Genomic DNA, 23,413 nt, shown 5'->3' on the forward strand with positions numbered 1-23,413 from the left:
GATCCATATATGCTGATATTAAGGAGGGCTTTTATTTAATTTCAGCTTATTTTCAACGGAAGAGAACCTCTGCAGCCGAAGGTTGAACTGTGGAATACTTGGTGCTCTCTGAGCTTGGCGGTTTGTTTGCAGATGTTTCATGACCTGACTAGGACTGATGCACTCAAGATGTTACTGAGTTTGGTAATGAAACATCGGCAAGCAAATAACCAAATCCAGAAAGCACCAAAGACGCCACGGTTTACCTTATTTTGCATCCTGTTTCTTTAGTTGCAGAATGGCCTCTCCGACTGCGATTGATCAGCATAGAACTTGGTAGACACACTCATGGCACAGTTCTCCACTTCAAGTTCAAATTTGTACTGAACCTAAAGGGAATAGTTCTTTTTTTTTGATGGAAGACGAACCGAACATTTCAGTCATACTTTCAGTACTTTCATTTCAGTACCAAAGTCGTACTGTTCCCGTACTGAGTTATTTAATTGAACACCAGATTATTCTAGTAATACTTCTTTATGCTATACCTGAATCTGCTGTGTGCTGCCTTGGCTGGGATGACTGGCATTGCAGACTCCACCAGCCTTGAGGGTCCCATCTGAGGAAGGCTTAGATTAAGTTTGCAGTTTGTGCCTTTGCAGTTGCCTTTGTTACTTTCTCCGAGAAACGTGCCTCTGGCTTCCTTGTTAAATTGCTTTCTAAAGGCGCACAATGCACAAAGCCATCTCTTTGACACTTGGATGGGAGCGTTATGGAAATGGAAAGAAAGATAACATTGTTGGCATTCCGGAAAGCCACACATGGGCTGCTCAAGGCATCGCAATACGCATCCTCGGCCGTAGTCCTTAAGTCAACAATGGTCTGCTTGTGCAGAGTTGGGTCCCCTCTGGTCCCAGCAGCTGGCCGGGATGAGACCGATTCTTCATGGGGACATTCCATTCCACGTTCATCTGGACGCAAGCAGACTTGGAACGGGGCAGAAGGGGGCCGTTTTCGCTGCCAGGAGAAATAGAGCGCCATGAGGAATATTTCCCAGGAGCAAGGAAATGCAGCATCAGGAGTGGTGGGGCAGAGATTTGAGGGGCCTCTGTGATGGCAGAGGTTTTTTTGGGGTGGTTGGACTCCCGTTTAGACCTTGTTATTCAACAAGATGACAACAGACCATGGGGCCTCTGCGTTGACTGTAGAGCGCTTCTCTATTCTGGGGTGATACTTTCTTGCACTTCTTAGTAGTTTTATTCCACCTTCCTTCATCATAGCTGATGCAGAATCCTCTCCAGTCGACAATTAAAAAGCTGTCCATTTGTTCTTCATCAGAGTCACCCATGGCATTTGCCTCCTTGCCTGTTCCTTTTGCAGGGCTGTTGAATTCGCCAGACAGATAGGCTCTGCGTCTTAAGCAATATAATTTTCAATAAGCCGGGCCAAAGTATTCTTTTTTTAAAATTCAGAATTAGCAGATCAAAGCCGGTGGAGGAGAATCTGCTCAAGAGCAGGAACTTAGTGCACCTTGGCTCAAATTACTTTTTAATTGAAGGAGAGGGACTTTGAGAGAGTTTCTTTCACCTTCCTCTTATGTGTGAATTGCCTACTCCCTTTGGTTGAATTGCCAACCTGCCTTTCTTGGGCTTGTCCGACCTCCAGTCCTCTCTCCAGCTTCCTGGGTTTATTGATCTTTAGCTTGTTGGCTTCTTTCTTCTCTATTTTCCTTGCCAAAAAACCCCACAGGCTTTTGCCATCTCCTCCCGCCCTTCCTGCTTCTGAGGCAACCCTCTTGGGCTCATTTCCACTCCGGATTCCTGTATTGATGGAGAGCGGCCACAGATTGCTGGAGAAACATGGCTGGTGGGGAGAGGGCAGTGGCCACATTGAAGGTCAAGAGCAGAGGACTTCTCTGCCTGGGCTCAGCACCTGAGCAAATTTGCCCTCCAGCCCAGGAGCGCAGCAACCATCTACATGGCCTTCTCAGAATTGGCTTTCTATTTTTGAACTCCTATATCCCTACACAACTGCAGGGATTGTTGAGACAAGTTCATGGAAGTATGTTACTCAATTATTCAACCAAAATAACTGAACTAAATCTCTTGTCTACAGCAGCCTCCCCCAAAGGGAGTTTCCTCCAAGTTGTATTGTACCCAGCCTGCAGAGTTGTGGGCCTAAATGCTCCAGTGGGGAACTATGCCAGCGTGTTCCCACACAGCAGCGCTGATGCAGTAGAGTCAGTGGGTGGCTTGCATCTATTCCTACTTGAGTGGTCTATTTTCCCATTTGGGCAGCTGCAATGGCAAGAATCTGCTGGCAGAAGCAGTGCCATGCAGAATGCAGATCCCTGGTGCCTTCGGATGCTGAGCAGAAACCGATTTATTCTTGGCCGTCTCTACCCAAGTTTATTTCCAGCTGCAGTCAAGTTCTCCTGATGCCTCGATGTTTGAAATGGGCCTTGAGGTACTCTGGAATGGAATTCTGGGTGATCAAGCACAGAGCCTCTTCACCTTATTGCCATTATTTGCACAAAGGTTTAGAGCTCGAGCAGTAAAGGAGCCGAGGATGGATGGAAGATCACAGGGAGGATCGGGGAGAAGAGGAGATGATGCCGGCCAAGTGCCTGGTCCTGGAAGCCGGCAAAGCGTATTGAGGGCACTTCTTAACAAAAGAACTTGCTTGAAAATTGCAGGTCCTTTTGAGAAGAAATGAGTGATCGTCCATGCCAGTTTTGCAGAAGCTTTGAATCAATAATCGGGGCTACAAAAAGTTCAAAATGAAATGGCTTGTGGTTCAGGCTGTGTCCACGAAACCACATTTGTGTGCAAAGAGGTCTTGGGGAGTAGATATTATCGGAGGGCTGCTTATCCTCCTCCTCCCCCTTGCAATTGCGTGTTATACATAAGAGCCGTTCCGAGTTCCTGCATTGCTGAGCAGACATTAATAGCCCTGCAACCTGAAACCTCCCTGCCTTGCCCCGTATTGTCGCAGCGAAATCTACTTTTGTAGCAGCAGGTCTGAAATCCCCCAATACTAAAGAAGAGGCTCGTTTTGCAGCCCCAGAGCAACCGGAGAGAAGATGCTTTGAGTGACGATAGGAGCTCCGGAAAAGAGATGGCTTTGCATCCTGCAGACACAAACTCTTGGTTGGTGTAGCCAGGAGGCTGCTGGCAAAGATTGTGGCATGAACTGACCCCACCAATGGCTTGGTGCTCTTCGGAAGGGATGCACCAACCTCTGAGATGGTGCTGAGTTACTTTGCTCCTTTTGGAGGGAATTCCAGGGCTTCAGAGGTAGGTGCTGATAGATCGAGGGGGGGAAATGCCATGGCCACTGAAAATGCCAGCCTGCTAAGCAAGCAATTAAGGCCTTAGAGAGAAGGTGTTTTGGGGGTGTGCCAGAAATACCCCACAAGACCTGGATGGCCTATGGAGCAAACTACAAAATCTCCTTTCTAATTTAATTTGCATTTCTTGGATTCGGCAAAGACCTTGAGCGGGAATGTCTGTAAGGAAGAAGGGAATCTGTTTTGTGGGGGGTGGGGTTTAAATACTAATCAGGGTTAAAGCAACACAAAGGTGCCAAAATATTTTTTTTTAAAAAACCCACCTCTCCTTTCCTGGTTCCTCCAATGTCTTGTGGGTCTTCCTTCTGCTTCCCCTTCTGCTTTCTTTTCAAGCTTTGAATTTTTCCCTTTGAAAGTCTGGAGGTCCCTGATCTGTTCAGTAGATAAGCTGAAGATTGGTATCTATCAGCCACAGAAGAAAAATTGTGGGGAGGGCACAGCATCATGATTCAAGAGGTGGTTTCAGGCAACTTGGATCTTGGAGGGACATGATTCCAAGAAGAGGTTCTTCTGCTGAAGTCCCCCTGAGATGAACAGGAGGTAGTCAGGGGCTGCTTGGACAAGCACTTAGTTTTTGGAGCCCTCTGGAACGAACTCCCCCCAGGACTTCGTCAACTTCCGGACCTCCGAACCTTTCGCCGCGAGCTTAAAACCTACTTATTCATCTGCGCTGGACTGGGTTAGTGTTTTAATGGGTTTTTAGCTCCAAATTTTAATCCTGGCCAATTTTAATAAGTTTTTTAATTGTATTTTAATTTGTATTTATTGTATTGTATTTTTACCTGGCTGTGAACCGCCCTGAGTCCTTCGGGAGAAGGGCGGTATACAAATTTAAATAATAAATAAATAAATAAATAAATAAATAAATAAAACTGCCTCGGCCTGCTCTGTGCTGGGATTACAGCAGTGGCTGACATTCCGAGCAGAATTGGGAAGTCCTTTGGAGTTATTTCAAGCTGTTTGGGCCTGATAATTAAAGGTGGAGGCTGACAAGAACCTTCAGCGCCAGCCAGTGGGTGTCCCAGCAAGTCCTCTTAAGAACATAAGCTCTGCCTGCTGGATGGGACGCCTGGCCCATCTAGTCTAACCAACCAGCTGCCCAAGGAAGGCTACGAATCTCCCAACAGCCCCACTGCCATCGGGGCTAAGAGATGTTGATCCCCAGAACTTTGGCACGGGCTCCTCTGAAGCTTCAGGCAGGAAATCACCCTGGTCCTGGGGAGGGAAGGTCCTGCTGTAGCCAGCAACCCCCCAGGCTCAGCACGTGATGGAATGCGGTGGCCCAGAAGGTGCATCCCTCTACCTCTTCCAAGGCAACTGAGTTTTGGTTGCCTGAGACCATGAACGCTGTCTTCAGGTGTTAAATTATAGTTCTGACAGGCAGCAAAGAGGCCTCTTGGGAGCAGACTCTCATCCACCAGCGTGACTCACCTGGGCCACCTACGTGGAGCAGAGGCCTTCCCACCAACTCTGCCTGGTCAACCCCCAATGTTGGCCTTTGTTGCCATGGGGAATTGATCCTTTCTGGGAAATGGAAGAAACAGCAGCACTCCATTTCCAAAATTGCAGGAGAAAATGTTTAGATCAGAGAAAGAGAGAGAGAGAGGGTGGGCCAAAGGGGTCCGCTTGGCCTCCCCTCTGCCACTCTGCCCAAACTGCCAAGTGAGGGCCCTGGCATCCCTCCTCCTTTTGCTGCAAGGGTCATTTCCTGGGGTTCCAGAAACAATTAAATTATGGGGAAGAAGCCTAAAGAAAGTCCCTCTCCTTACTGGAAGTTGGTCTTTCGTTTGATCTCCTAAATCCAGGATGAGGAATTCCAGATGGACATGGCTGTTTATGTGGTGTTTATTTTCTGCTCCCTCCCCCTTTCACCCTCTTGTCCATCCACCCAAGAACCTCTCCTCTTAGACCAATCTGCAGAATCCATCAACTATATCCACAAGCCGTTCTTTGGTATCGCTCTTTGAGGCTTTTGCTTGGCTCGACCCGCAACCCTGCCCATCCAAGGGTGGGTCTGGCTGGTGGAAGGTAGCCCTGAGTTGCCTCGCCTCCATTGCCTCTGCTCCGTTCCCAACCATTTCCCACTGCAAACTCATTATTCCCAAGAGACAGATTTGGAGTTAACGTTCTGCTCTCTGGCTTCGGTTTAGCAGGAGTAATTATCACGTTTCAAGAGTCGATGGCTGTAACTTGTCCTCGGCTGCGGCATGTTTTGGAAAATGTATGTGTCTTCTGGGCCTCCTGGGAAGACGCTTTGTATTTTTTATTGCGTTTTTGGAGCCGTGTTCCAAGGTTTTGACACCCATCCAAGTTTTCCTTGTGGCGGGGTGTCCTTCTTTCGGTTTGCATGAAGGCCTCTTGCCAGATTCTTCTCCAAACCATAAATGCTTCTCTTGCTCTAGTAACTTTGACACACGTTCTGTGGGACTTTTCCTGGAATGATAAACGAGGTGCAAAGTTAAACCTGGTGGTATCTTGCGGATCATCCATTCAGGTCAGAGTTGGGGCTTTGGGATATCCAGTTCAGTTCCGTTGAGCAGAAACTGTTTTGAGAAAGTGCTCAAGTTGAATCTTTTCTCCCAGTAAATGTGGTATTTCACGAGAGGGTTTGAAAGGCCATTGCTTGATTACCTCCCGCTAAAATTTCCTAAGGTCTTTTTAGGATTGCACATCCAATGGTCAATTTCAGGTGTGGCACAAGGTGGTGTTCAGTTGCAGCCACTGCTGTCCATGCATGCTTGCATCCCTGGTTCGAATGGGACAGTGATCAAAGGAGACCCAAGCTGGAGCATCTTTGGGGATGTAAATTTGTTGCTTGTGATGGAGAAGAGCAGTCGAGTTGCCTGTCTCCATTCTCAGCCTCTCTTCTTTTCCCTCCTGTGGATCCCGTCCTCCTCGGCATCAAATGCAGCTGCTGTGGGGGGCAGCCCCCTCTGATAGTTGGGGATACTGCAGAGCCTGCAAAAAACAGCTTTGAAGCAAGGTGGGATTTTTTGTTGTTTAATAGAGAAGGGTTCTAAACGAGCTCATCTTGATCAATTATAAGCTCTCTGAGTAATCCGCTTGCTTAATGGAAGTTGCTTCTCATGGGATACACCTGAGTGTTAGCCATTCCATGCCTTCTGCTGGCTGGTTTCCCCTTCTCTGTCCTGGAGTGTGCCAGCTGTTGGAGAAGAGGGCTCGCCAGTTCCTGATTGGCATTACCAGCGCTTCGCTGTCTTGGGCAGATAATGGCCCTTCCCAGATGTGCAAGCAGCTTTTGCCTTCTAAACTGGACAATGAAGCCAGGTTTTCACCAGGAAGAGGGCCAACTCTGGGGTTGGATGAAGGCTGGAGATGGGGTAGAGAGAGTATGCCTTCTGTTCAGAGAAAAGGACCTGGTTTCTCTCCTAAATACTCTGAATTATGGGGGAAATAGGCAGGATTAGGTTGTGTGTGCGCGAGAGAGATTCCAGCATGTCTGGGTGATTCCACAGAGTACAGGGAGGGAGGGAGGGATGTGGTTCCTTGGGGGTCCTGAAAGGGTGGAAGCTTATTTAGATCAGAGCTAAATTTAGGCGAGGCAGAGTGGATGGCGGCCCCAAATAGAGGTTGTGTGCTCTTTCCTTTGCTTGCACGAGTTTTCCACTTGAGAAAAAGACCGTGTGTGTGTGTGTGTGTGTGTGTGTGTGTGTGTAATTGATAAAACAATCCAGAGCTGGATTAGCACATAAGGGTAAGCCATGATTTATTGCAGAGCTCCATCTCTGGCTTGCACAACACTCTGATCCATGAAGTTAACCATCTAGGTCAAGATACAGCTGGCTGTTTTGTGGTTAAGTGCTTCACTCACATATACCCTTGGTGTATCGAAAGGGGACCAAGGGTCGGCTTTGTTAATTTTTTCACAAAACTTGAAACCACAAAACATGGAAAGGAGGCAGTTGAATTGCATGGTTAGGGTCTTCATTCATTCTCCATTTCAAGTTGCCGCAAATTGTCTTGCCGCAGAATTCCCTGCCACAAAATATAGAACCATGAGAGAAACTTAAGAATTTTCCCTTAATCAAGTTGCCTAACCAGGAAGCAGAATTACAGGGCAAAACAGTTGCTTCCTGCCCATCTGGGCTTGGGGGCTGGAGGAGCAGGTCCCAGCAGCTGCCCTCTTGCATTCTTTCATTCCCACGGAGATTAGTTTTTGACTTGCCATCATGTCACCAGGTGCCCAAATGGGTCTAAATACCTGCTGAAATTACACCGTCTGAGTTAAATGTGAAATCCTTGGCTTGAAGCTAGTTTCGTGCCTTTGCTTAGCTGACTTCCCCAATTATAGTGTGAGTTAAAAGCAAGGCAGCATCTTAGGATGAGCCCAGCAGGAGACACTCTGGGTGCTTTCCAAATTCTGCCGGGTCTCCTTCTCCAGTTTTCGTTTACATGAAGCCTCCAGATGGAAAAGGACCAGCTCTGTCTAGTGTCTCCCAATCCTGATTTTGGGCAAAGAATAAATATTTATTATACGTCTGTAGCAGTTTCTTCGGTGCTTCCTTAAATCAAGCATGCATGTCGTTTTTGATCCAAAAACGCCCAGTAAGGTTTTGTAAAATAAATCACTATTTCGGTCGTTGTGTTGTTTGCTCCCCACCCTACTGGAGCCTACACAAATATAATTTTTGAAACCCTAACAGATTTTTTTTTTTTGGTGTGTATGCAAAACCCAAGCTGTTTCCATTTATTAGTTGAAATATTCCCACTCCAGAAAACACACCCGAATCATAATTGATTTGTTTGCCTGCAGTAACCATAATGACTGTGATACGTTATGTGTTCCATTTTTGGTGTTTTTTATTTTCTATTTTGCTTTCTCTGTTTCAACTGAACAAAAGCAAAAGAAAATCTAGGATTGTCTTTGCGGAGGTGGGGGGCTTTTATATTTGCATTTATATTTATATTATCTTTGCAAGGAAATACAAGGAAAAGGACAGCAAAACGATCATAGGATATGTTGCGTGGTTAGGAAGTTGGTAACTGGGATATGATAGGTTATCAGTGGTTTAATGCAGTGTTTCTCAACCTTAGCTACTTGAAGATGGGTGGATTTCAGCTCCCAGAATTCCCCAGCCAGCTAAGCTGGGAGTTGAAATCCACCCATCTTCAAGTGGCTATGGTTGAGAAACATTGCTCTGATCAGGCAGAGCCCCACAATGCTTCAAGGTAATATTTTGTGTCTTCCCTTGCACTATCTACACAACGCTCTCACGGGGCCTGTTTTGCAAGCCTCAGCATCTGGAAATCTTCCGTAGCAGCCTGTGTGAGCTTTAGCTGTCAGACCTGGTTAAAAAAGGCTCCTTCAGATCTTCCAATTACTGAGCTGCTTTCTAGACCGCCACGTCTCTAAGGCCATAATTTTAAAACTCAATCCACCACCATGTTGTTTGGGGCTCATGTAGCCTGCGGGTATGGATGTAACCTTTGGGGGAACGTGGCCTGACGAGAAAGAGAGTTCTGGATGCTTTTCCTTCTCTTTCTCAAGTGGGGTGCCCATGTCAGGGTGACGTGAGTCTTATAAAAAGGCTTTGCCGCCGCCTGCAACTCGTTCCCTCCTGCGTATCATAGGGGAGTGGCATGAAATATTTACTGATTCTTCTCTTTCTAGGGTAAGGAAAGCAGCAGTGATTTTAATCTTGATTTTCAAGGCAGCTGCTTAATTTTCTGGCTGAAAGAATGCCTTCCTGTTTTTATTCTTGAGCTTGCAGAATGCTGAAGCAAGGTGGAAATAATGGTTTGAGCTGACACAGAAAAGGAAGGCCTCCTCTTGCCTTGGTGGACCTTCTCATGACCTTCCTTGGGCAGCTGCTTGCCCACTGTGAGGAAATGGGGCTGAGGGGTGACCGGGCAGGTCTCTCGCCTCGTTCACTCTGGATGCTCTTGGGGTTGACCTGCTTCCAGTGAGTCCTCTCTCTTGTTAAGATGGGTGGGGAAGCAATTGGGGAAGTGACGTTCTCATCAAGCATAGCTGGCTGGAGAATTCTAGGAGTTGAAGTCCACCCATCTGGCCAAGTTGGAGAAAGGGTGTTCTGAGGTGTCCCGTGACCTTCAAATTCTATGGAACAAGGCAGTGCCTCAGCTCATGGAGAACAAACTCAAGAAATTGGATTAGCCCTGATCCAAAATTCCTGGGAGATGCTGTGCCTTTGAGTTCATTTTCTTACAACTCAGGCTGGGGTGATCCTTTGAGCCACCACTCCTCTCCAAGCTATGCTGAGCATCTTCCGATGGAATTCCCTCCTTCCCTTTGGTGAAAAATTGAGCATAATTCTTCGCTTCCTGGACTGGAAACAAGCGGGCTTGATTCGGGTTCAAATCACTCCCGGTGCCTCAAATGTTTCCTCATGTGGGATACAAACTCTGTAAGCATTGATGCTCAGCTGTAACATGTAAGTACCGAGTTGTTAATATTTAAGAGCAAACTTTTTAGATAAATCTGTTGTTGTGAAATTCAGGGAAGATCACCAAGTCTGAGCTCATGGTACAAAATTTAGAATTTGGTCCCAGGTGGGCAATAGGTTATTTCCTTCAGAGGAGGAGAACATCTTGAAGAGAGACTATTACTCATTCTAACGGGTTTTTTTTTCCAAATGAAAGGATGTGGAAGATGCTTACCAAAGAATGGGATTTGTGCAAAGGGAGTCCCAAAAGTTAACTCCAAAATTTGCCCTCCTGGAATCTACCAATGAGAGATGTGCATAGGTGGGTGTGTTGTACTTGCACATCCACTAAAAAAGTGCCTTCTGCACCATAGGCAGAATTAAACTTTTTGCATGTTTATGAGCCAAAGAGTTTGGACCAAATCTGGTGGTTGGAGTTACTTCTGCTTTTGGTGAGAAAACACTTTCGCTTTGGATAAAATCCAAGAAATTCAAAAGTGGAAGTTTTTCTTTCTCCCGATAAGACATTTTGCTCTCTGCAGAGAGAAGGTGCATTCTTGTTTGCTAGATTTACACCGGAGGGGTGGTGGGGGGTCCAACCCTGGCAACTTTTAAGACTAGTGGACTTCAACTCCCAGAATTCCCCAGCTAGCATGGGAATTGTGGGAGTTGAAGTCCACAAGTCTTAAAAGTTGTCAAGATTGGACACCCCTGATTTGCTCTCTTATCTTTCTTCCAGTGCTTATTTCTTTCCATGAGAATAGACGTTTCTTTTTTCTTTTCTAAGGAAAGGCACTTTTACTCGTCGTGAGGATGTCTTGTAAGCTTTTTTTAACTCCTCTGCTCACAACCCCCCTTCTTGCACCCTGAAAGAAGGCAGGGGCTCAGGGCCATGGTTCACCTTCAGGTTTCTTTTCCCTTAGCCCACTCAGCCCAGCCGCAGCCCCTCCCGAGACACTGTCGTCAGGGGAAGGCTGAGTGCAGCCTCAGCATGATGCCGGTCCCGGCCTGGCACCTGCCAAGAAAGAGCATCAGACTGGAGCAGCTCTCATCCTGACAGAGGCTGGGATGGATTTACTGCTTCTCACGCCTGCTAAATTCTTGGCTGCTTTGTGGGGCACAAAATTGAAACTGCCTCGCCACGAGGTGGAAGCCACAGTGCCAGGATTAAAGGCTGTTCCGGGTGATGCTCTTTGAAAGAGGAAGTTCCATCTCGGTTCTGTGCAGTGGGAGGGATTTGCTGCCAGCTTATTTTTGAGAAGTAGCTCATAAATAAAGGAAGAGGGAGAAATTATTTTCCCTTGGGCACCCCAGTATCTATCCAGGGAGTCTGGGTGCCAAAATTGAATTGCAGACAGTGGTAGAAGCTCTTGATTAGTAAGCCAGTTCTGAAACGATTGATTGATTGAGTTTGGAAGCCCTTGATTGATTGAGTTTCTAAGCCATGGAACAGCTTGCCTCTTGAAGTTGTAGGTGCTGCATCACGGGGGGGGGGGTCCACAAAAGAGGCCAATAGCCATTTGTCCAGAATGGTGTGAGGATTCCTGCAATGGGTTGGGGGTTGGAGTAGAAAACCTTCAAGGTCCCTTCCAACCCCCTAATTCTGTGATTGGCTCTTTCCCATGCCCATCCTGTTGTGAGTGGTGATCCTCCCGTAGGTAAGCAAAGGTCTGGCTCAAGAAAGCAGCTGGCAGGCTAGAAACATGGATTTATGAACATCTCCGCATCTCCACTGTTGTAACAGCCTTTGGGCCTCTTTCAGAAAGATATCACTGCCCTAATTTGTCCAGTGATGTCATTGATTTTCATAGTTGTCTTCTTCAGATGCTCTGAACTAGTTCACTATGTTTGAAAAAAAAAACATCCTTGCAAACGGACATAAAGTCTGGAGCACTGATTGATCGTTTCCCTTTTTATCCATAAAGCAGCTGTGCTCCTTGGCTTCTGGCCTTTCAGAGATCAATAGAGTCTTATTAATTCAGCTTTCTCTGCATTAAGATGCCTTACAACAGCTGATCTCAAGGAGCTCAAATCCTTGACAAAGGTGTCTGTTTCCTGAGAAGAACTTTCTGAGATAAGCTGACATCACTGCCCTGTTGCAGATGAAAGTTTGACAAGGGGAATAGATTTGCATTTTTAAGTTCTCCTGTGGGGGCAACATCTGCTTAAGCCTTAACGGAATGCAAATTGACTCTCTTCATTCAGTCATAAATTGACTGGCTGAAGGAGCTGCAGTTTTTTGGCAACCGAAGCAGGACCTGTATGATGATGTATCCTCAGGTGCTCTCCTGCTCAGGAACCCTTGAAATCACCTTCCCTGGGATGCCAGCAGCACCCACACAGAGGTCATAATGCTTTCTATCCAACGGCAATTAAATAGACTCCACATTGACTTGATGGATAGAATAACATGGTGCTTGCAGACCGTTTTTTTTTTGTTTAAAACTGTTCCTACCACCCAACCTCTGAGCAAGAAAGAAAACAGGGAGGGCGGTTGTGAGAATCTTGAAGGCACTCGGAGTAAAGCAAAGTGTTTACAGAGTGGTGTTTTGTGATTAACCAGAGAATCCAATTTGCAAGAGCATCTGAGCGTGATCCTCATAATTTCAGGAGTCCATTGGCTCAGAAAGATGGCTTGTGCTTGCCAGCCTGGCCTCAAGCTGACCAGCCTCCCCCCCCTCTTTGTTCCAATTCTGCAGACTTCTTGCTTTGTGCTCTGATGTTTACTACCCTAAACTTTGCCAGGCTACATTTTTTGATCAACCCACCTAAGTCTACTCTAGTCCTGTTTGCCCTCGTCCAACCACCCGAGTTTGTGGTCAGAGGGAAGAGATCTGGGATGGAAGATTACGCTTGTTTGCGGGGGTTCTGGAAATCCATAAAAGGCCAGAACAGGCTTTGAACTCTGCCCCCTGGGTGTGGTCTGTGAGCTTCTCGGTCTTGGGGTGGTGCAAACTGCTGACTCATCAGAGGAAAAGAAGGTCCTCCCAGCTTCCTGATGAACTCTCTATCCAAACACAACAAAATCCACAGGCTCAGTGGGGCAGGCCTGGGATTGAGAAGTGGCTTTTTTTGATTACGAAGCTGGGTCGTGCCAGAATTCCAGATGTTTAGATGTCACTTTTGGATGAACTTCATCTACAGCAGAACTTCAGTTTAATGGGATGAGATGGCTTTGATTTGGATTGGTTTCAGCGGTTGGAGAAGGAGAGATTTCACAGCTTTCCCTTTTGGAGGGGTTCTGCTGCACTTGTCCTGTCCAATTTGGGGGAAAGGAAGGGAGGCTTTGCAAAACGTTCATTGACGTCCCTTTGCTTGGCTGGGCTCCAACTAACAGTGAGCTCCTCAGCTGCTGCAGAGAAAGGACCGGATGTCCTCCAGGTGTGACTGGCAGATTTCTAGTTCAAGGTTCCAGTTTGCTAGCACAGGGGTCTCCAAAGTAGGCAATTTTAAGACTTGTGGGCTTCAGCTCCCAGAATTCTCCAGCCAGTGCAATTCTGGGAATTGGTCCACAAGTCTTAAAGTTGCCAAATTTGGAGACCCCAGATCTAGGGAGAATAACCCTACAGCCTGGAACTGCCATCCCTCCTTTTTCATCCGATGGCAAAGCCCTTCCTCGCCCCAAAGATTTGGGATTGAGAATTCCGTACAATTTTCTTGGCCATTTTTTGCAGGACCTATTTCAAGAGCTCAGAAATGAGAGTGGTAACTTTTCATCTTTTTTTGCCCACTGGACCTTTTGACATTTCTCCCCCCCCCCAAAAAAAAGCCACATGTAGGGTGTGGAAATATTTGGGAGAAGTTGTAAGATGCAGAAAGTGGTAAAAGGGGGGTGACATGGTTGGAATAAGCCTTTTTAGTTTTCACTAATGAAAAGCTTCTGGAAACTGGAGAGTTATCATTTGGTGGAATTTGGATCTGGTATCGTTTGGAACTCTTGACAGCCTGTTGTGCAACTGTGTCCCTCATTTAGCCCTTGGGAAGGTGGTGCAATTTTGCCAGCGCATGGGGAGATGCCATCGTCGTCCTTCCTGAATATGTGGGGCATTCCTGCCCTCCACCCCCACCCCACCCCCACCCCCACCCCGTGTCTTCCTCGTCCATCAGCTGTAGCCTCTTGGAAAACAGCAGGATGTAAATGCCTAAAATTTTCCAAACCCCTGCTGAGTGCTGTGGGTGTTATCCCTTTCTCTGCGGGAAGTCATCTGCAGGGAGGCCATCTAACACCTTTTGTGTCTGGGTGGGAGGAAGGTTTTGCTAAGCCCAGGAGTTGCTCATGGCTTCCCTCTCTTGGTGGGCTGTCTCTAGGACCAGGCTGTGGTGGCTGCCCATCCTGGGATCAGCTGCTGGAAAGAATGAAGCGGATCTCTCTCGGAGAGCCAGGGAAGAGCAGCCTTGACAGTAATCAACTCCAGCTTTTAGAGAGCCACTTAAGTCATAGGCTGACTGAGTCATATCCTAAAGGGGGAGGGGTGCTTTTGGCGCTCTGTAACGTTACGAGGAGGTTGGGCTCATTTTTGGACTCAACTTCCAACTGGTTGGGTCCTGTTGGGGCTGTAGAAGACTTCTTGGCACTGGTGCTGTTGGCTCAAGACTTGTTTTGGGATGAGTTAGAGTATAAGATGCTTCTCCTAGACTAGGGGTCGGCAACCACAAAGGTCCTAACCGGAAGCCCCCGTTCAATTCTGGAGCTGACCGGAAGTCTGATTCCCACATCATATAGTCTCCTCCTAACGCGGCGTCCTTTTTCCTCTACCTGTCCTAACCAAAAGTCCTATCAATTGTGGAGCCAACCAGCAACAGGGAGCCACAGCAGAAGGCTGAAAGAGCCACATGTGGCTCCAGAGCCCCGGGTTGCTGACCCCTGTCCTAAACCTTCCCCCTTCCTCTCCCACCACAGTTGAGATAGAAGAGGAGGAGATGTTTGCATGAAGCCCCAAGCCTGCTTGGAGTGCTTTCACTGACTGGCTGAGGCTTCACATAAATCCTAAAGTAAGACTGAAAGCAAACTGATGCGTCCCCGTAGGATTCCAACTAATTGTAATCTGGACCCGCTCTGCTACCGCTTGGCATGGAATTTGACATTTTGGACAGAGAGAATGGATAATTCCAGGGGTAGATTCACACCATAATATCAAGAGCGATTATGGTAGAAGTGGAGTTCAGTGGCAGAACGTTGGCTTCCCCTGCAGAAGATCCCAAATTACATGCTGGGTTTTGAGATCAAAATACGATGAGGAAAAAAAATGATCTGGAAGCTTTCCACTCTGCTGCTGCTAGCCAGAGTAGGCATCACTGGCTTGATGGGCAAATAATGTTGACATCTTCTAAGTCAGCGTTCCAGAGTGTGGAATGATGGTGATAGCAGAGGGGGAAAGTTTCAGAGGAAGGTCTTGTGATTCTTTTCTCAATGCTCATCCAGTGTTTGCTTCTCTTGAAGGTGAGATAAAAGCCCCCGAGGGATCCAGCACCATGGTTGCCTTGTCACTGAAAATCTGTGTCCGCCAGTGCAATGTGGTGAAGACGATGCAGTTTGAACCCTCCACTGCAGTCTATGATGCATGCCGGGTTATCCGCGAGAGGGTCCCAGAGGCTCAGACAGGGCAAGGTCAGTCTCGGGCAAACCTGGGTCCCACGCTGGCTCCCTTAAACCATCGCTTGCATCTCAATGCTGTAACAAGAAGGGATGCCTGAGAATCACCCTACTCGATCTGTAGGATTAGACAGGGGATGCCAACCGGTGGCTCCTAAACAGGCAAGTGAGCCTGGAGAGACACTGGTTGTGGGTGAGTTGTTAAGATGGGCAGCTAGATGAATGAACAAACAAACCATGGATAACCACACATGACCAAGAGAGAGATCTGAGAACATTGCCTCCATAGCAGCTTAATGAGGCAAGGACAAGGTAGGTGAGGATGTTCAGAGGACCTTATGCCACAGATCCTAGAAGATTCCTAACTGCATAAAAGCAACAAGCCTTCATTCCCTTTATAGAAGCAACATTAAGCTTTCCTTCCTTCCTTCCTTCTTTCCCTCCTCCCTCTCTGAACAATCAATCCATTGATCCGTGCATCACAAACTTTGAACCCTGCAGAATGAAGGGAGCCAATTATAGCCAAAGGAAGAGAAAAAGAAATAGGGGAGAGGGTGGTGGGCAAGGGAAGCAGAAGACCAGGGCTAAAGAATGAAGCTGAAGGCCCCGACAAAGTTCTCTGCTTGATTGGAAGGTGGACATCTAAGAGAGTGGGCAGCTTCTTCAGCAACTTTTCCATCTTCTTTCACAGCCTCTGATTACGGGTTGTTTCTGTCTGATGAAGATCCACGGAAAGGCATTTGGCTGGAGGCTGGCAGGACCCTGGATTATTACATGCTGCGGAATGGGGTAAGGCTCTTGGGTTCTTCCAGGCAAGGAATAAGAAGGACAACTGAGCCCTTCCACTTCTTGGGGTTGCAGGGGACAAGCAGGACCAGTTAGGCCTATTAATGGAACTGTGGTTCAGATCAGCCAATATTCTTGCTACCTAGCTGCCTTCTGCAACATAAAGGTAAAATCTCCTTGAGTCCACCTTGACTCTTGGTGACCTCATGGACAAAGCTTCCCTGAAAAGAGTTCAGGAGTGGTTCCTTTCAATTTCCCTCTCGCCCACAACCCTGGAAATCCCTGGAGGTGCAAGTCCTAATTAGGGTATCCTTGACTCTCTCTCACCTGGGTGTGGTCAGGATCACAGAAACCCACCAACTTCGTCTCTCCTGTGAAATATTCTGGTGGTTTATTCCCTAGGATGTTTTGGAATACAAAAAGAAGCAGAGACCCCAGAAAATCAGGATGTTGGACGGCTCCGTGAAGACGGTGATGGTGGATGACTCTAAAACGGTTGGAGAACTGCTGGTGACCATCTGCAGCCGGATAGGTATGATAGAGGATAGCCCTACAAGCTATTTCCCACAGAAGAGCAATCAAATCTTCAGACAAAATGATCTGAGGGGGCCAAACCCCACATGAAAGAGGATACAAAGTCTGTGAAGTAGACTCTGTGGCAGGCCGTGGTAATCAACCCCTCAGGAGGGGCTTCCAAAAGTGACATTTCAGGAAACGTGGTTTTTTGAGCCAGGCTGTAGTTAGTTAGTCCAAAAGGACCTTGTCTTGTGCTGGGAATCTCTTGCTCTGTCTCTGTGTTGGCAGCTGTCCATTAATTGGGCCTGTAGAGCAATAAATTGGTTACCATCTAGAAGGTGGGTAGCTCTTAGTGTGGACCGAAGGATAAGGGTCTGCCTCTCTTAGGTCTTCCTTGATTTGAAAGTGGGCTGTAAGGGCTGAAGGGTGACCTTGTGCAGCCTATTTTCCTGGAGCTCCCAGCCAGGATGTGGTCTTCTTAATTAGATGTGATGCTTCAAATTCTCTTCTGCCAGAAGAAAGTCTCCTCTTTTTTTGCTGCTGGATGGGCTGAAGCCCTTGTGCCTGTCCTCTATTGCTCAACTCTGTTTTTTGCTGGATGGGATGAAGAGGACAGGTGCACTTCGAGTGCTGGAAAGGCCAACATTCATTCATGGTAGTTAATGGCAGGGAACAGTTCCAAAGAGTTGCTCTTCCTTTAGGCTTCATCGGGGTGGTTCTGACCTACAGACTTCTCCCCAAACCATGCTAGTTCTTGCAGCTCAGAAAAATGACTTTTGTGCATTTTTAGGCATAACCAACTATGAAGAGTATTCCTTAATCCAAGAAGGCAGTGAGGAAAAGAAGGAAGAGGGCACAGGGACCCTGAAGAAGGATCGGACGTTGCTACGGGATGAAAAAAAGATGGAGAAATTAAAAGCCAAGCTGCACACCGATGATGACCGTGAGTGGCTCCCTCGGATATCGAGTCTTTTGCAGGGACAAAGAACTCAAATGCAATTGCCTTGAAAATGGGAGTGATTTCGTATAGCACTAGTTAAGTAGGAACATCTTAGATTAGCACATAATCTAAGGTGGATGCAGATTTCTTGAAATGCCCACACTCTAAATCTAGGGTTAAAATATATGTTTTAAAAAAGGAGATCTCCAAAGTGAACCATGGCTGGTTCAAAATGTTTAAAATACTGTCCTAAGTAAGGAGGTTCCTTAACCAGCTCTCGGAAGTCTTTTTTGTAAATCTTGCTCTGCATTTCCTCCTCCTTACCTTGGTGCTGTCCAGTTCCCATAGTGACTTGCAGACAAAGCTGTAGGGAATCATGGGAGCTGCAGTCCAATGATCTGAAGAACAGCTGTGAAATGATCCGCCTCCTTCTTCTCTCCCAGTGAACTGGTTGGATCACAGCCGAACCTTTCGGGAACAAGGGGTGGATGAGAACGAGACGCTGCTTCTGAGACGGAAGTTCTTCTACTCTGATCAGAACGTGGATTCCAGAGACCCCGTCCAGCTCAACCTGCTCTATGTCCAGGTGACCCTCTTGGCTAAGGCACCAGCTGGTCTGGTCAAAGGCAGTTTGGCCACCGTTGGTTTAGCAAGCCACCCATCTGCACATCGTATTAAACCATGGCCTGTGGGTGGGAAACCCTGAACGGTGGGTCCCAACCCCAAAAAACTAGAGTCTTGCAGAGTTAGACTAACTAGATTTATTGAAAGGGAAGGGGAATAGTTTGCAGACTCTTGGAAGCTGCAATTGGGTATTTTAGCCCCATTGATTAGTAAGTCCATTAAGGTGAGGCTTTTTATTCCCACTGATGCTGCTTTGAATGACCGCTTGATGCCAGGAAAGGGCTCCTCCTCATTTCCTTTGTAAGGAAGGGAAGTGCTGAGTTTCTTGGAAAATTTGGGGGTTGGCAAAGGAGGAGTTGAGATCTTTGGGCCTGATATGGACCCTTTCCCCGCTTGCTTTCTAGGCCCGTGATGACATTCTGAACGGTTCCCACCCAGTGTCCTTCGAGAAGGCCTGTGAATTTGGTGCTTTTCAGGCACAGATCCAGTTCGGGCCTCACGTGGAGCACAAGCACAAACCTGGATTCTTGGAGTAAGTGAGACTCTTCCCTTGGGGGCTAACTGGAGCTGGGCAGCTGCCTGCACAATTGCTTCAGCCCGGGGGTCTTTGGGGACCACACACCCCACTCCCCCCCCCAGGTAGTTCCAGCATTTCTTGCTGAGAAGGCTAGGGCGTCATCTGTTGTCCCCAGGCCTCTTGCAGTCTGGTTCTCGTGCCCAGCCTCTTTCCTCAAAGCACGAAAGGGCAGAGTGGGACCTCTTTGCCAATGCTTACCCCCTTGGAAATGCAGGGCTGCCTCAGCAGGCAAGGCAGCGCCATGCCAGCCTCAGGGAAATAGCAATAGACTATAGCAATAGCAGACTTATATACCGCTTCACAGTGCTTTTCAGCCCTCTAAGCGGTTTACAGAGTCGGCATATTGCCCCCAACAATTTTGGCTCCTCATTTTACCCACCTCGGAAGGATGGAAGGCTGAATCAACTTTGAGCCAGTCAGGAACAAACTCTGGACTGTGGGCAGAGTTAGCCTGCAATGCTGCATTGTAACCACTGGGAGGGAGGAAAAGGAAGGAAGGAAGGAAGGAAGGACGGATTAGCACTTAGACTTCCAGTATATACCGCTCCATAGTGCTTTCCAGCCCTCTCTTAAGCGGTTTAAAAAGTCAGCATATTGCCCCCAACAATTTTGGGTCCTCATTTTACCCACCTCGGAAGGATGGAAGGCTGAGTCAACCTTTGGAAGCTCTATGAAGGGTTCCTGGTGCTGCTGATGTTGAATGATGAAGGTGATATTCATCGGATTTTGCTAAAGCAGCTCCACGGAATTTAAATCACGTGGCTGAATCTTATCTGGAGGTTTGCATCTGCCTCAGGAACAGAACAGCAGAGCTGCACCCTGCTCGGAGTTCAGCTTCAGAAGGCTTGACTGGGGGTGAGACCCCCAGGGCCTCTTTCTCACCGTTTGCCCCTTAGGGTGCTTTCTTTAATGAGGGAGAATTCCTGCAGATGGACAGCTGAGGGGCTCATCCAGGCATGTTAATCACAGAATAATCACAACTGGCCAGCTGCTGGACTTCCGTTCCCAGAATGCCCCAGCCAGCCTGACTCCATGGATCTTGTCTCCCAACGTCTGCAGCTGAATGTTTTCCACTCGAGAGAAGACAGGCCCTTCATTAATGGTGACTTCTTCTTCCTACAGTCTGAAAGAATTTCTCCCCAAAGAATACATCAAGCAAAGAGGAGCTGAAAAGAGAATATTCCAGGTAATTAAAAAGGGAGTCTTCTACCCCAAGTGGGATACAGCGTGCATCTCAATGTTCCTTCCCCACTTCTCTGTGTGTGTGTGTGTGTGTGTGGTTTGTGCAGGCCCACGTTGGCTTTGTGGCATTCTGTCAAGTGTAAAGGAAGCAGGTGTTCTTCCTCTCTTTTGCTCCCTTTGGCAAACTTCCTACCCTAAATGATAGTTTTGTGTCTTTCCAGTGTGTTCTCTTCAAGAAAGGAGGGTGTTTAATAGCTTTTGACAAGAGTGTTGAAAGCAAAGGAGGAGGAAAAAGGAGCCCTCTGAGGGTGGTTACAGGGTTTGGGGGTTTGGGGTTCTGCTCAATTCTTTGCATCGTGAGGGAGGATGTGAAAGGCCCTAAGAGGGCTGGGAGCCTCCTTCTTCTCCCGAGGTGCCTTGTTTTGACTAGCTGCATCCAATGCAGCTTTTCTCATCAAATGCCATCCAGATGTTTGGAGCTAGAATTCCCACCATTCTCAGTCAGTGTGAACAGTGGGGACCCTGGAAGTTACGGACTGACACATCTAGTTGGGAAACAGCTGACAAAAAAGCATGGGGCTTCATGCTCGGTCAGGATCTGCCGCCTTCCCCAGGGTGATGTGTTCCAGATGTTTTCGGTCTAAATTCCCACCATACCCAGGCAGCATCTGGAGGGCACAAGACAAAGGCAAAGGCTGATGCTGATTGAAACTCTTTTGAGTTTGGGAATTAGACATATTCCTATTGTGGCAAATTGAGAGCTGTTTTTTCCAGCTACGGTTCGGGTCTTTCGTAATCTGTGTCTTGGTTCTCAAAAAACGAAATGCTACTTAAGGTCACTTTAACAATTCCTGTCAAACGAAATTCCTGAGCAGGAGCGACTTAAGATTCCAGTCTCAGATCTGTTGAAAATAGACAAATAACTTTTACTCCGGGCTTCACTGTTTGTTACTAAGTGTTACGAGATTCACTATTTAGGGAGGGGAGGTTCCAGATGGCAAGCAAACTTTCGACATCTGGTTTGCTAATTAGTTGGCATAGGGAGCAGCCTCTCCTCCAAGTTGCAATCAGTTGCCTAATCTGGTTTGCTCTAAACACAAGGTGAGTGAGCATCTCCTTGCGCTGAAGCCAACATTTATGATTGGCCTGGAGTCGGAAGTATAAAGAGATGCTATGAACATCCAGGACAGCTTGAAAAATCCCAATTTTCTGCTCTTGATAGCACAGACATTGGCCGCCTAAATAAGACATATCCTGGAAGATGCCAAGCGTCAAAAATCTGATGCAAAACTCTTTCAAGAGGGCTATGGAGGCATGACGACACCTGTCTTCCAAGGGCTGAGGAAATACCTTTCCATGCGTGAATTTCACATCTTTGAAATATCACTGGTACTGCAGAGGTTAATGAAAGCTGACGTGAGCTGCAGAAAACAAAATACCCTCGGCTGACTCTCTCTCAGATGCCAGGTTGAGAAAGGAAGGAATGTAGGCCGTGGGCAAGGACAATAGAGAAGGGAGCATGGCTGAGAAAGGGAGGTCAGACAGTGAGAAGAGGCCCATTTTAGCTCATACCTTTGTCTAGCTGGGGCTGGTCTGTTGAGACTTGTCAGGTTATGGATCTTGATAAGCGAATAAATGAAAAAGTTCAAAGGTGACTCTAGCAGCACCTTGAAAGTCTGCCTGTTCCACAACGGGTGAAGCCTTCTCCTAGGAAGTTTCAGCTTGACAGAAATAGTCCTCTTTACCACAGGAACACAAGAATTGCGGAGAGATGACAGAAATAGAGGCAAAAGTGAAGTACGTGAAGTTGGCCCGGTCTCTGAGGACCTATGGAGTCTCCTTTTTCCTGGTGAAGGTACGATTTGGAGTTGAATTAAATTTACTCAGTGAGATTCAATGGTTGGTGCTTGCAACAGTGAAGAATATGTTTCATAAGACCTGGCTAAAGAGTTGACGCCTTTTTCAACTCAAAAAGTTTAGAGTTGAGTGAAGAACTGAAAGACTTTCCTTTCCTCGCTTGGTCTTGGCCAAAATCCATTCCTGATCTGGATCGGTACATCTGAATGATTGGACTGGGTTTGTCATCATGTAGCCAGATGCCAGAAGCCAAGTGGCATTATCATAAAGCCAATCCGGGTTTCCTAGTCCAAACACTGAGTAGACTTAGAGGAGGGGTCGGCAACCATGGCAACTTTAGGACCTGTGGACTTCAGCTCCCAGAATCCCTTACGCTTGCTCAGGAATTCTGGGAGTTGAAGTCCACGGGTCCTAAAGTCACCCACCTCTGACTTAGAGAAATCACAACATTGACAAGTCTGATTGACATTTTGACACCTGGTCATAAAGCAGATGAGAGCGAAGGAAACACATCCCTCTTTACCCTGACATTAAACTGGGCCAAATTTGAATTTGCAGTGTGAACTTGGCTGATAATTCGTGTTCCTGGACCCCACTGAGAAATTAGTAATGAAGTTCTGTGTTGGCTGAACCATCCCCGCTTTGTGTTTCCAGGAGACCTTCCCTCTCCTGATAGAGAACGTGGCCTTTTCTGGTGGAGTGGCACTTTGTGGTTAGCCATTTCCTTTCCGGGTTCCTTTTAGGTGAATTAACCACCTTGCAAAGGAGCAATTTGTACGCCAGTGGTTTTTCCCCAGAATGCTGCCACACAAGGCGTGTTTTTTCTCACGCTCTTGAGTCCTTCGATGTTCTCTTAATAGGTCATTTCCAACCGGCACCATGGGGCACCAGAGGAAGACAACAATTTGGATAATTATTGGATGGCAGGGATATGCTGGGATTCATTCAATTAAAAACACATATTCTGTTCCTTGAAGGCTTTCCTTTTTTGACTGAAGCAAATGGCAATTAAGTCATTTCGGGAACAGCGGAGTGAAATGCCTGGCTGTGATCGATTTATGAGGGGAGGAAAGCAGAGAATTTAAAAACCTGAGGTGTTGTAACGAATGCTCTGAACGTTTAATCCACTCTGCTTTGAATGAATTATTGTAACTTGGGGAACTGAAATGAATTATAATAGCAGACGTGGCTTTCTCTTTTTACACTTGTTTTACTGAAGGTCAACTGTTTGCATTTCCTCAAAAATTAGTTGCTGAACCGTTCACGGTCTAAGGAGAGCAGTCAAGATCAGAGTCCATATCCCAATTAACTTATTTTTAACTTATTAAAACATGAGCTAGATTTACCCTTTTCTGGAGCCATGAGCCAAAGTGAAGTATGCATCTAATGCACCAAAGAGCACACCAATGAACTCGGGATTCGAGCTGTGGGTCATGGAGGAAAGGCTGTGCTTTGGGGGCTTAGAGGGAAGGCCTAGAAGGGGAAAGACCACGGGGTCTAGGAGATCGTGGGTGACGTAGGAAAGGCGGGTGGGATACGGCAGTCTTGAGATTCAGGACCAAGAGAAGAAAGGGTTTCTCGACACGTATTAATCTATAGAATTTGCTGT

General features: G+C 47.1%; 1 protein-coding gene across 5 annotated transcripts in view; it reads left to right on the plus strand.

Annotated features, from left to right (window-relative positions):
- Positions 1–23,413, plus strand: part of TLN2 (talin 2) — a 76,641-nt gene that overhangs the window by 9,192 nt on the left and 44,036 nt on the right. For 4 of the 5 annotated variants that reach the window (XM_058156189.1, XM_058156186.1, XM_058156187.1 and 1 more), the window contains exons 2-9: positions 15,170–15,337; positions 16,014–16,111; positions 16,511–16,640; positions 17,415–17,567; positions 18,008–18,150; positions 18,593–18,720; positions 19,888–19,951; positions 21,698–21,802. In XM_058156189.1, coding sequence (XP_058012172.1) covers positions 15,202–15,337; positions 16,014–16,111; positions 16,511–16,640; positions 17,415–17,567; positions 18,008–18,150; positions 18,593–18,720; positions 19,888–19,951; positions 21,698–21,802 — 957 coding nt within the window. In that variant the 5' untranslated portion in view covers positions 15,170–15,201. Of the gene's footprint in view, positions 1–2,601; positions 3,273–15,169; positions 15,338–16,013; positions 16,112–16,510; positions 16,641–17,414; positions 17,568–18,007; positions 18,151–18,592; positions 18,721–19,887; positions 19,952–21,697; positions 21,803–23,413 lie in introns of those variants that run through there. The other variant, XM_058156190.1, reaches the window with a different exon arrangement.

The sequence above is a fragment of the Ahaetulla prasina genome, chromosome 13 (assembly GCF_028640845.1).
Source record: "Ahaetulla prasina isolate Xishuangbanna chromosome 13, ASM2864084v1, whole genome shotgun sequence".
Classification (NCBI taxonomy): domain Eukaryota; kingdom Metazoa; phylum Chordata; class Lepidosauria; order Squamata; family Colubridae; genus Ahaetulla; species Ahaetulla prasina.